The sequence below is a fragment of the Bos indicus x Bos taurus genome, chromosome 28 (genome assembly GCF_003369695.1).
Source record: "Bos indicus x Bos taurus breed Angus x Brahman F1 hybrid chromosome 28, Bos_hybrid_MaternalHap_v2.0, whole genome shotgun sequence".
Lineage (NCBI taxonomy): Eukaryota > Metazoa > Chordata > Mammalia > Artiodactyla > Bovidae > Bos > Bos indicus x Bos taurus.
In genome coordinates, this window is record NC_040103.1 from 14,310,489 (window position 1) to 14,324,151 (window position 13,663).

General features: G+C 40.1%; 1 protein-coding gene across 3 annotated transcripts in view; it reads left to right on the forward strand.

The window, feature by feature from the left end:
* Window positions 1-13,663, forward strand: part of BICC1 (BicC family RNA binding protein 1) — a 349,295-nt gene that overhangs the window by 317,447 nt on the left and 18,185 nt on the right. For all 3 annotated transcript variants that reach the window (XM_027531038.1, XM_027531037.1, XM_027531036.1), the window contains exons 16-18: window positions 2,420-2,459; window positions 2,764-2,918; window positions 13,278-13,434. In XM_027531038.1, coding sequence (XP_027386839.1) covers window positions 2,420-2,459; window positions 2,764-2,918; window positions 13,278-13,434 — 352 coding nt within the window. The remainder of the gene's footprint in view (window positions 1-2,419; window positions 2,460-2,763; window positions 2,919-13,277; window positions 13,435-13,663) is intronic.

A 13,663-nucleotide genomic window follows, 5' to 3' on the forward strand; every position in this document is an offset into this window, starting at 1 on the left:
GAATTTGTTTGGTGCTCCTTAGACAGTTATAAAAATAACTAATATGAGGCTTTAGTTTTTTGACAGGAGATACTAAATGTTATTGATGATTATGTTGGTTCACAGATTTTTATGATTACTTTAAACAATTTCCTCAGCAGGGATTTTCTCTGTATACATTTTCAAACTATTGGTCCAATTACCAAAAAAAAAAAAAAACAAACCAATAGACTATTGATCATGGAATTCAGAAATCTGATTTTTATATTGATCACAATATGAAAGATAAGGATTCTGTGCTTTTAGAGATGTCTATAAACATTTGGCTCAGTGTCTGAATTAATGAGTAGACTTACCTACTTCATAGTAAGATATATCATCTCCATCTCCCCACCTCCAAAAGAGAAAAAAACTTCACAAAGTCTTAGAAATAAAGTTGTCACAAATATGTCAAAGAAATTAATTCATGAAACTAAATTGTACTTCTGTAATTCCAGTGAAAACTACAGCACAGTCCTGCTTGTCTGCTTATCCTAATCCTTTGCATTTGAACATTTTCATGTTTTTAGATGAATGTTTTTACAAAAGCCATGGCCTTTACAAGGTGCAAAGTTAAAAACAAACATTTATTACATTTTCTCTGGTGGATATATTTTCAGTTATTATACATTAAAGTTCTCTCATTTAAAGAGGATCAGATTCCTTTATGGTCCCTTTGTGAGTTTCATCCATCTTGTGAGTCTCATCTTTTCCATCGAGTTTATACCTGTAGTAAACCATTTCATGTTCCTTTCTTTTAAGATGGATGAGAGTATTCCTGGCGATAGAGTTTCAATTTAAATAGATGTTATTTATGCCATTAGTGAAGAGCTGACTTTTAAAATCACTAAGAAATCAATGATAAGAGTTACTGAGCTTTAATAGGGAGAGAGACTGAAGACTTATGTGATTTCTGGAGCTAAAGATGACCTTTGTCTCCTGAGATGACCTTTGTCTCCTGACCATTCTTGGACTTCTGAATCTCCAGCTCTCTTTTCACATTTATCTCACTTTCTAATTTATTTTGTGGTTATTTCTCTTTCTCCTCCCTGCTAAGCCTCCATATGATTTGAGGCTATAGATTATTTTTGATTCATTGTTTTATTCTTCCACAAAGTGTAGCACAGTATCTGTAGCCAGAAGGCACTCAATAAATATTTATTGAACAAGTAACTTTAGAATCTCCCCACATCTTGCCTTAGACATTAGTCATTAAAAGTTGATTTTAACTCCCAGAGCCATTTTAGACCTAGGATTTCAAAAACATTATCAAACTGTGTTATCTAAAAGTCTGACCCTCCCAATTTACTGCCGTGTTCCTTCTGGTTGATCAGTCAGCCAGTTTATTTTCATTATTTTGACCCAATCATTTGTGGTGCTTTTTGCTTTTAGAAGTATCCTGTTTCAGACCATAAATTATATGGACACCCTGCATATGATGGTATAGTCCTCCTGGGAGGAAGGGCCAAAGGGTTCTTGTCAATGGATTCTTGACCTATCTTTGAGACATTTTTTTTCCTAACTTACTGAAGTATAGTTGATTTACAATATTGTGTTAGTTTCAGTTGTATAGCAAAGTAGATAAACATATATATGTATATATCTCTGTTCTTAGTTTTTTATTTATAAGAGACATTTAAAAATCAAGCTTAAGTTCCTGAAACACGAGAGTTGAGAACCCTGAGTCAGCATTTGAGATGTAGCTGTATCTGGACTTCACCTGGGTCTGTATATAGACCCATCTGTGTCGTAGTCACATACTCAGTGTGGATGAGAAGAATAAATGGTGCCATCCTAGTCCTGTGCAATACGAGATAAATACGTTTCATTTTTTAACTTAGGTTTATATTTTTATTTAGGTTTAATTTTAATGTTCTACTTGTGTCATTATTAAAGCTAGACATTTGTCATTTATGTCGTTTTAAAAGCATAGATGATGCCAATTAAGTTACATAATTTCATAGGTTGTTGTGACATCATACCATTTTACCCAAATGAAGAGGGGATTTTGAGAAACAAGGGAGGCCAATAATAGATAACCTGAAAGTGTTTTGAGAATGCATTGTTTTGAAATTTAGCATAACTGTTATTAAGTTAGCATAGATTGATCCTGGTATGTTAAATTTCCATAATAAAGAGGAATTTTTTTCCCTTTGAAGGAAGATTTCTGACTCTTGTCACTGTCATGACTTAAAGTCAGAAGTAGTGTATTATTATAATGAACTGGTTTTGAAAACATGTTTAAGTTTATCAGACTTGCATGGATTACTGTCACATTATGGTGCAGAGCTTAGCGTTTGTCTCAGGCAGGCTCATGGGCTGTAGTCGTGTAATCTTTCTGTGGAGTATTGGTGTGACATTTGGATAAACTGACAATAAAGATATTTTCTGTCTTTTTTAGGCATTTGACTATGAACAGAAGAAGCTATTAGCAACCAAAGGTATATGATACATTATGATCTATACTTTGATTTTTTTCAGTAGACACATAAAAACTTTTTCAGTACTGATATTGAACTGAGAAACTGGACTTTCATAAAAGGAAACTGAGAATGTTTCGATTCAAGTTGCATAAACTTTGTTGAGGTTGAATAGATTAGCATTAGATCAATTAAGAAATAATGTATCATTTTAAAATTTACTGTTAACTTGTATAAAATGTTTTATGAAGACATTTTAAGGTATTTTGTGTTAAGAAATGCATTAAAAATAGCAAGCATTTGTTTTATGTTCTCTTTTCCAAAGCTATGTTAAAGAAACCAGTGGTGACGGAGGTCAGAACACCCACAAACACGTGGAGTGGCCTGGGGTTTTCTAAATCCATGCCCGCTGAAACTATCAAGGAGCTGAGAAGGGCCAACCACGTGTCATATAAGCCCACAATGACGACCACCTTTGAGGTTTGTAGAGTCATGCCCTACTTACTCTTCCCGTTGATTCTCTCAGCAAAAGAGAACCATCTTCTCTCCTCTCCCGTTCTCTGTTTACATAAGGAAAATGTCTTAATGGTGATTTGCTTTAATTTCTAATATTGTAAATGTATTGCTATGAAATAGATACAATCTGATATATTATGATCTTTTGCATGTTTTCTTTCAAAGTTGTTGATCAGCTATGAAGGAAATTCGGATAAATATGTTTTTGTTAGAGGAGAATGTCGGAGAGCAGGGCTGAGATTAAGCAAAGGGCATATGTAATATGCCATATAAAAATGTATAAGGAATCCCTTCATTCCAGGGTATCACTCGCAAGCCCACCAGAAGGAGAAAAGGCAATTATTCAACAAAAACAAGTTTGCAGATCTGAGTTAAAAATTCAGCGTGTTCAGATGTGCCAGGAACACAGCAGGAAGTATCACAAGAAGAGCTCCAAAACATGATGCTTCCCAGATGTTCGCTGCAGGGCTTAGGGGTGAGACGGGGAAGCTGGCATCCTCACCACAGGGAGAGGGACCCAGAGCTCCTTGCTTCTTGGCTGGGCTGTACATGACTCAGCCAGCAAGGCCTTTTCAGTTGCAGACTGTCAGATTTTGGCTCTAAGTCTTTTGCAAGTACAGGTGGAGTTGGAATGTGTGCACATGCACACACTCACACACACAACTGCAGAGACTGCACAAACCTAAAAGATGGATGAAAATTATCAATTCAAGAATCACAATGTTCAGTCAGACCACTGGAGGTTCAAAAACAAATACTGGTTAAGCATTTCATAATTGTTAGTCTAATCACTAGCATTTGCAGATTGACCTTCATTTCTCCACCCATTTTCTTCGTAATAAATTAGAATGTTGATGAAAGGCAAATACAAACATGCAATTTTTTCCCCCTTTGTCTCTTTGAGAAAGTGAAAAAGAAAGTACTATTGAAATACTAAAAAGCACAGTCTCCTGCAAATTTCATTGTCAGACTTACAGTAGCAACTTGGCAGGGTATATTTAAAGTCTGAAGTTACTGTTGGCAGCTAGAATGCAGGAATCATTGTGAACAATTTGAGGCCCTAGGAGGTATACACCCCCCTTTCTGCCATTCTAGCTCTGAGAGAAAGTCAGCATCTCGTTTCATTGGCAGAGACCTTAAAAACTGCTGTGCTCATTCTTAGGCTTCCACTGATAGACCTGCAGTCGGCTGTTGAGCTCACCCCTACCTTGAGCGGAATGGAGCTTTAGGTGGTTGATCATGTTTCTGTCATTTCAGAGATGAAATTGTTCAGTTTAGAAATGCTAATTCAGTTCTGTTCTCAGAGACCAATAGGATGACAGGTTGAAATGACGATCGTTCTAATAAAGTAGTTGTCAAACGCAGGGGCTGTGGGAACCTGACAGCCACCACCGACACACGTACAGCTCTGATGAGTGACTTCACGCCTCAGAGCCTGTTTTCTCATTGCAGTTATTCTGAGCATGCTGTGGGAGAAGGCACCCGGTGCTTAGAGTGGTGTGCAGGAAGTCTCAGTAATATTTAGCAACTCCTGTTATTTCCACCAAAGAACTTTACCCCGAGGAAAACCAAGAGCCTGATGAAAGATGTGATTCATATACATATATGAATGCTTATTACTGGAGGTATTTCTGCACATTCAAACTAGATATGCTTTTTATATCTAAAGGAATACTTTAAAGTGTTACATGAACACATAATGTGCTAGTAATAATTACCTTAAATCACATTCATTTATTTCTTTGATGTTTTATACGGTACATTTTCATCCACGAGCTTATTTGATCCCTATAAATTCCGAGCGAGGGAAAGGGTCCCAGATCAGTTAAGTGTCTTACTTGAGGTCATGGCAGTAGTTGTTAGAAAAAAGGACTTGAATTCATTTTGCAAAATTTCTTTATCCTCGGGCTTTTCCTAATGGTTTAACTCAGAGGGTACATAGCAAGTTAGTTAGTGTTAGTCAGTCATGTCCAACTCTTTGCAGCCCCATGGATTGCAGCCCACAAGGCTCCTCTGTCCATGGAATTTCCAGGCAAGAATACTGGAGTGGGTTGCCATTTTCTTCTCCAGAGGATCTTCCCGACCCGAGGATTGAACCTGGGTCTCCCACATTGCAGGCAAATTCTTTACCATACAAGGTGATTTATAAACACTTTAGAGCCATGTTAAAAGACATAAGAATCACTTGGTGCACTTAAAAATGCAGATTCTTCCCCAAGCATCTCACTCATCAGGGAAACAGCCAGCAGGAACCAGTAATTTACATTTTCACCAAAAGCCTAGTCTGATTCTGATGCAGGCACCCTCCTGGAAACACTGCTCTGCAGGGACCTACTGTAAAGGGGAATGACTGAGACGTGGTGTCAGAATCTGGAGGGCCTCTGCTCTGGGTCTTGTCCAAGGACGAGTGGACCACTCTCTATGGGCTTGACTTTGCAGGCTCCTGACTCAGTGGCTGAATCCCTCCTGTGGCTTTTCTTGCTTTGGTTCTCTCGGGCCAGCCTGTTCCACCTTACTGCCTAATGTCTAACAGCTCATTCACATTGAAAGGTTGGGGAGAGGATGAAACCAGGGAGATCAGTGCCAGGGCATTCACCAGGTAACCTGCTTTTATTCACGGCCCCTTTAAACGTGGTGATAAGAGAGAGAATCAGGCTTTCTTAGGGAATGATTCTAGATTCTCGCGGTGTGGAGGACTTTCATACAGCCCAAAGCCATCAAAATGAGGTAAAAAGACCCTTACCTGGCATGACCTGATACTCTGAAGCAGCTGCTTTTTGTGAATGCCTGCCCTCCTCTTTATTCCGCTAAAACTCAGAGGGATTGTTAACTGGGCAATTAATGGGTTAGAACATAGAGACAGGGTGGGAATTGAGAAGGACCTGAGGAAAAGTGGAAAGGGCTTAAATTTTTTTAAAAGATTTACCACATCTCCACTTTTAGCACTATTTTAAAATCAGGGGGTGGTTACAGCCAGAGTGGCCATCATCAGAAAATACGCAAACAATAAATGCTGGAGAGAGTGTGGGGAGAAGGGAACACTCTTACACTGTTAATGGGAATATAAATTAGTATAGCCACAATGGAAGTTTCTTAACAAATTAAAAATAGAGCTACCTTATGACCCTGCAAGGAGATCAAGCCAGTCAATCCTAAAGGAAATCAGTCCTGAATATTCATTGGAAGGACTGTTGCTGAAGCTGAAACTCCAGTACTTGGGCTACCTGATGCGAAGAACTGACTCATTGGAGAAGAGCCTGGTGCTGGGAAAGATTGAGGGCAGGCAGAGAAAGGGATGACAGAGGATGAGATGGTTGGATGGCATCACCGACTCGATGGACACGAGTTTGAGCAAGCTCTGGTAGTTGGTGACGGACAGGGAAGCCTGATGTGCTGCAGTCCGTGGGGTTGCAAAGAGCCGGACACAACTGAGCAACTGAACTGAACTGATTGATGACTCTGCAATCCCACTCCTGGGCATATATTCAGATAAAAACATGATCAAAAAGGATATATGTACCCTGTGTTCACTGCAGCTCTGTTTACAGTAGCCAAGACATGGAAGCAACCTAAATGTCCGTTGACAGAGGAATGGATAAAGAAGATGTGGTACATATATACAAACAATGGACTATTACTCAGCCATCTAAAAGAATGAAATAAGGCCATTTGCAGCAACATGAGGGACGCAGAGATTGTTATACTGAGTGAAGTAAGTCAGAGGAGAAATATCATATGACATCCTTTATATGTGGAATCTAAAAAGAAATGATTCATATGAACTTATAAAACAGCAACAGACTCACAGACTATGAGAACGAGCTTTATGGTTGCCAGGGGGATGGATGGGGGAAGGCATAGTTAGGGAGTTTGGGATTGACATGTACACACTGCTGTATTTAAAATGGATAACCAACAAGGTCTGTATAGCACATGGAACTCTGCTCAATGTTATCTGACAGCTTGGGTGGGAGGGGAGTTTGGGGGTCAGTGGATTCATGAAGATGTATGGCTAAGTCCCTTCACTGTTCACCTAAAACTATCACAACATTGTTTGTTAATTGGCTATACACCAGTACAAAATAAAAAGTTAAAAAAATTAGGTGGTAGTTAGAAACACTCTTTTTCCTTATTCTTTTCCAAAGAAAACCAAAAACAAATGGACAAGTAGAATGCTCTAGGGAAGCACGTTTAGCCAATGGGTCCTGACCGGTGTGGGTTACCCAGTGTGCAGGGGATCAAGGCACATGGTTTTCCTGCTCTAGGAAGCTTGCTTTAGGCAAGAAACTGATGCTTTGAACACCCTGGTCACATTACTGAGAAACTAGACTTGAGTGACTGTTTCCAGTTTTAAGGCATTTTTGAGAAATTAGGCTTTTCCGAAGAACTCCTTTAGATAAGAAGCAAGTAGCTTGAGGCTTATTTTTGTTTTCTTCAAGACTCAAAAGTATGACCCTATCCACTTAATGATATACTGGGACAGCAAAGGTCAAACAAAAGGTTGCTTTGACCTGCAGTTTTTCTGACATATCAACAGAACTAAAAAGTTTTGGATTTTCCTTTTCTTTTTGCCACTTATCTCTTAAAGGCATTAGAAATGGTTGCGTATTCTCTGGAGTAGGTAAAACCTGCATCGGAAGTTAAAAGAAGGTTTTAAATTTACCCCTAAGAGTAATGAGGTGGTCTGACTATTTTAAGCCTTACAAATCTAAATAATCTTGTGATATTTACCAGTTTGTTGTCTTCTAACATATCACAACAAACTGGTAAATATCACAAGATTATTTTTTATTTAATGTTTTTAGAAAACATCATGTTTAGCCAGATCTGAGATACCTGTGTGAATGAAATCAGCTTAGATCTTAGATGAGTGACTTTTTTATACTCAAAAAGAGTTTAGATATAGAAGTTTTAAAATATATAGAAATACTATATAATGGTCTCTTTCCTGGTAATTAACCAGTTGGAGCATGTTCTTATTTCTCTTGCTACATGGAATTTATCTGGTTGAATTATGTTAATGATGGTTTTAACTGAAAAACCCATTTTTTTGGTGTGAGGAGCCTTCCTTTCCTTAGGCCCCTTCCCAAAAGTCAGCAAAGGGGATCCCATAGATGTAGGAAAAGGTAACTGTGAGATCTAGTAATTCTGCAAATATTTATCAATAAGCATTTCCTGTGTTTTAGATGCAGTTCTGGGCATTAGGTACAATGCCTGAATACAGATTCTTGCTTTCATGGATAGAGCTTTCTTTTGGTGGGTAGAGAGAAATATATAAAAAGTTAACCAGAAGGCGTTAAGTAATAAAAGTTCTTGATAGATATGAAACAGAGGCTATTTTATGTTGGGTAGTTTTAGCTGGCTTTAATGAGCAAATGACATTTAAGCTAAGACTTACATGGCAAGAAAGGGCCAACCTTGTGAATATCTAGGGAAATAGTACTAGGCCAGGGAAACAGCTGGCATTATCATATTGGAGTCAGAGCAAACTGGTAAGTTCATGGAGCAGAAGGTGGATAGGGTGGTGGAGCACTGAAGATAAGGTTGGCGAGACAGGCAGAGACTTGATTATGGAGCATTTCAGCCCATGGTTAAGTACTGGGAAGGGATTATTATAGGACTGTATGCCGAGAGAGGCATGGTTTTGTTCTAATTTGCATTTAAAAAACAACCTACAACCTAGTTGCTTCATGAAAAATGGATTATTGGGGTGGGAGGCAAGAAAGAATCAACATGTCATTAAAGAGGCTGTTAATGACAGTGGTGGAGATTGGTGAAAGTAGGTAGATTTGGGTATGTTTAGGTACGACATTGGTGAACTGACAAATAGGATATAGTGAGAGGACGAACGAGTGTGGCTCTTAGAAGTCTGGCTTGAGCAACGGGGTGAATGGTCATCACTTACTGAGATGTAGGGATTCTGGGAGAGGAGTGGATTTGAGTGTAGCTGGTGGGGATGGTCGTGAACAATATGGTTTCAAACACTCTTAATTAAAATGTCTGTGAGACAGTAAAATGGAAGTGTCAGATTGGCAACTCTGTGATGCTAAATTTCAGTAGAGAATTCAAACCCAGAGGTAACAATTTCAGTCATGGCTTGTTGCGGTCCTTTAATGGACCAGAACCTGGTGGTCCGGAGTTGACGATAAGAAAGTAAAGGAGAGAAAGAGGCTGATATTCCTTGGTTTACGCAGAAAGCCAATAAAGCCCCTGGTACGGGGCTTGCTCTGTTCATGGAGGCCTCAGGCGCCCTCTCGATGGGGTGAAGGCACAAAGCACCTTCTCGAGAGGGTCTCAGAAGCCCGGGCAGGAAAGTGAACTCAGAGGGCCTCTGCGCTCCAAAGAAATAGCCTGAGAGAGAGAAAGAAAGAAAGAGAAAGAAAGACATGGGGACCAGAGCTCTGATGGGGCAAAGGTGTTTTAATCAACATGGTGTGGGCATATATACTGTAGTTATTCTCAGCAAAGATAAAGATTAAAATTCCAGACTTACAAAACATAGGCAATCCATATTAAAGAGAGAGAGAATTGTAAATAATCACTTTTAACATATGGTTCACAAGAAGGAAGAGTGTACTTATCACCGTATAGAAAAACTAACGAAGGAAATGCCTGGATCCCTCAGCCCCGGGGGAGGCTTGCCTCTCCTCTTAATTCCTGAATATTCAGGAATTAATAAGGAACAAAGGATTCCTGACAGATCTAAAACAGCACACAGGAAGCCTCCTGTTAAATGGTTCCTGACAATGGCTGTTGTTAAGCTTTGAGAAAGGTTGTGATTACTGATTACTTAAGGAGAAAGTGTAGAGAGAGATGATGAGGAATGTGAAGACCAGACCTGACATTTGGAATAGAAAAGAGAGGAAGCTCCTGCAGTCAGGATGCACAGGGCAGATGGGAAGTCTTGAGAGTGGTGTCTGAGTGGTATCATCATGCCCTGAAGAAAGAAGTGTTACAGCAGGGCACTGTCAGCTGTGGGTGTGCTGCCGTGGGACTGAATTGAGTTCAGTGACCTGAATAGTAAAGGATTCTCTTGGAATTACCCAGTAAACATAAAACTTGGGTTATCAGAAAATGTTGACCTTAATACTATAGATATATAGTACAGAGTATGGTACCTGTAATATAGTGATTAAATAAATGAATAAAGAATGAATAAATACAGGTTAGGTGTAAACTTTGAGACCTTTTAAATTACTATTTTTATTTTGATTTGGGACAGTTCATTTTGATTTCCAGGCACTTGTCATTTGCTGGACAGATCATGTACTTATTTGGGTGAGATAACACAGGACCATCCAGATTTCTCTCCACCCTCCATTCTGCGAGCCCGACTCCTCTCAAAGCACCAGCTGTAGCTGCACCACTCCCCTGCTCGTCCTGGTGAGGTGCTAGGCAGAGAGTCTCTACTGTGCCAGATGGAGGGCTTGCCTTGTGGTTCCCCAAAACAGGAATCTTAGCACCTACTCCTCCAAATCTTATAGGAGTGACTCTTTTTACTGGGGCCTCTCAGAACTCCACCAGATGTCCATTTCATTATACGGGACTGGAGTACAAAAGTAAGAAGTCAAGAGATACCTGGAGTAACAGGAAAATTTGGCCTTGGAGTACAAAATAAAGCAGATCAAAGGCTAACAGAGTTTTGCCAAGAGAATGCAATGGTCATAGAAAACACCCTCTTCCAACAACACCAGAGAAGACTCTACAGGTGGATATCACCAGATGGTCAATACCAAAGTCAGATTGATTATATTCTTTGCAGCCAAAGATGGAGAAGCTCTATACAGTCAGCAAAATCAAGACTGAGAGCTGACTGTGGCTCAGATCATGAACTCCTTATTGCCAAATTCAGACTTAAGTTGAAGAAAGTAGGGAAAACCATTAGACCATTCAGGTATAACCTAAATCAAATCCCTTACGATTATACAGTGGAAGTGACAAATAGATTTAAGGGATTAGATCTGATAGAGTGCCTGATGAACTATGGACAGAGGTTTGTGACATTGTACAGGAGGCAGTGATCAAGAAAAATAAATGTAAAAGGCAAAATGGTTGTCTGAGGAGGCCTTACAAATAGCTGAGAAAAGAAGAGAAGTGAAAGGCAAAGGAGAAAAGGAAAGATATACTCACCTGAATGCAGAGTTCCAAAGAATAGCAAGGAGAGATAAGAAAGCCTTCCTCAGTGATCAGTGCAGAGGAATAGAGGAAAACAATAGAATGGGAAAGACTAGAGATCTCTTCAAGAAAATCAGACATACCAAGGGAACACTTCATGCAAAGATGGGCACAATAAAGGCCAGAAATGGTATGGATCTAACAGAAGCAGAAAATTTTAAGAGGTGGCAAGAATATACATAGAGCTGTACAAAAAAGATCTTCATGACCCAGATAATGATGATGATGTGATCACCCACCTAGAGCCAGACAAAGGTAAGTGGGCCTTAGGAAGCAAAACTATGAACAAAGCTAGTGGAGGTGATGGAATTCCAGGTGAGCTAGTGGAGGTGATGGGACAAAGCTAGTGGAGGTGATGGAATTTCAAATCCTAAAAGATGATGCTGTAAAATTGCTGTACTCAATATGCCAGCAAATTTGGAAAACTCAGCAGTGGCCACAGGACTGGAAAAGGTCAGTTTTCATTCCAATCCCAAAGAAAGGCAATGCCAAAGAATGCTCAAACTACCAAAAAAGTGCACTCATCTCACATGCTAGCAAAGTAATGCTCAAAATTCTCCAAGCCAGGCTTCAATAGTATGTGAACCATGAACTTCCAGTTGTTCAAGCTGGATTTAGGAAAGAGGGGAAGCAGAGATCAAATTGCCAACATCCATTGGATCATCGAAAAAGCAAGAGAGTTCCAGAAAAACATCTACTTCTGCTTTATTGATTACGCCAAAGCCTTTGCTTGTGTGGATCACAACAAACTGGAAAATTCTTCAAGAGATGGGAATACCAGACCACCTGACCTGCGTCCTTAGAAATCTATATGCAAGTCAAGAAGCAACAATTAGATCTGGACATGGGACAACAGATTGGTTCCAAATAGGGAAAGGAGTACATCAAGGCTATATATTGTCACCCTGCTTATTTAACTTCTAGGCAGAGTACATCATGCAAAATGCCAGGCTGGATGAAGTACAAGCTGGAGTCAAGATTTCTGGGAGAAATATTAGTAACCTCAGATATACAGATGACACCCCCCTTATGGCAGAAAGGGAAGAAGATCTAAAGAGCCTCTTGATGAAAGTGAAAGAGAAGAGTGAAAAAGTTGGCTTAAAATGCAACATTCAGAAAACTAAGATCATGGCATCTGATCCCATCACTTCATGGCAAATAGATGGGGCAACAATGGAAATAGTGAAAGACTATTTTTTTGGGCTCCAAAATCACTGCTAATGGTGAATGCAGCCATGAAATTAAAAGATGCTTGCTCCTTAGAAGAAAAGCCTATGACCAACCTAGACAGCATATTAAAAAGGAGAGATAATTAGTTTGTCGACAAAGGTCCGTCTAGTCAAAGCTATGGTTTTTCCTGTAGTCATGTACGGATGTGAGAGTTGGACCGTAAAGAAAGCTGAGCACCGAAGAATTGATGCTTTTGAACTGTGGTGTTGGAGAAGACTCTTGAGAATCCCTTGGACTGCAAGGAGATCAAACCATTCAATCCTAAAGGAAATCAGCCCTGAATGTCATTGGAAGGACTGATGCTGAAACTCCAGTAGTTTGGCCACCTGATGCGAAGAACTGACTCATTTGAAAAGACCCTGATGCTGGGAAAGATTGAAGGCAGGAGGAGAAGGGGACAACAGAGGATGAGCGGTTGGATGGCATTACTGACTTGATAGACATGAGTTTGAGCAAGCTTCAGGTGCTGGTGATGGACAGGGAAGCCTGGTGTGCTACATACAGTCCACCGGGTCGCAAAGAGTCGGATGTGACTGAGTGACTGAAATGAACTCAGAACTCCTCTGCTCACCCTCTTATCAACACCTTCATAATGAAGGAAGAACACTTCACCATGTGCATATGACCAAGTGTCCTTGGTATTCTTGCCTGGAAAATCCCATGAACATAGGAGCCTGGTGGGCCACAGTCCATGGGATCGTGGAGAGTTGGACGTGACTGAGTGACTAACACTTTTGGTAGCTGGAAGAAAAGACTATAAACAGGTCCCACACCCTGTTCTTGAGAATATGCATTTCTGGGTAACTGCCATGGCCAGCAACTGACATAGATGATAGGGGTCTAATGTGGGTTCTTTCTTCCTCCCACTCTGGGAAACTCACCTTATTAAGCATTTTCCCTGTGTGGCTTTGTTTACAGGGTTCATCAATGTCCCTCTCGAGGTCCAACAGTCGTGAGCACCTGGGAAGTGGAAGCGAATCTGACAACTGGAGAGACCGAAATGGAATAGGTCCTGCAAGTCATGGTGAATTTGCAGCTTCCATTGGCAGCCCCAAGCGTAAACAGAACAAATCAAGTGAGCTTTGACTTTTCGTCATGGTTTTAGATGTAATCTGCTTTTAATTTACTTGGTTTAGTGTGATGTTCAAGTATAAACTCTGGGCTTCATGCCTTTAAGAGTTTTGCGTTACTCACATGTCACCTCCTCTGAGCAGCCTTCCCTGGTTTTCCCAGGGAAGCAGGCTGTTGGTTCTCCCCTTTCACCGCATTGCGTAAACGCTTGCACTCTCGCATTTGTCTTAGTG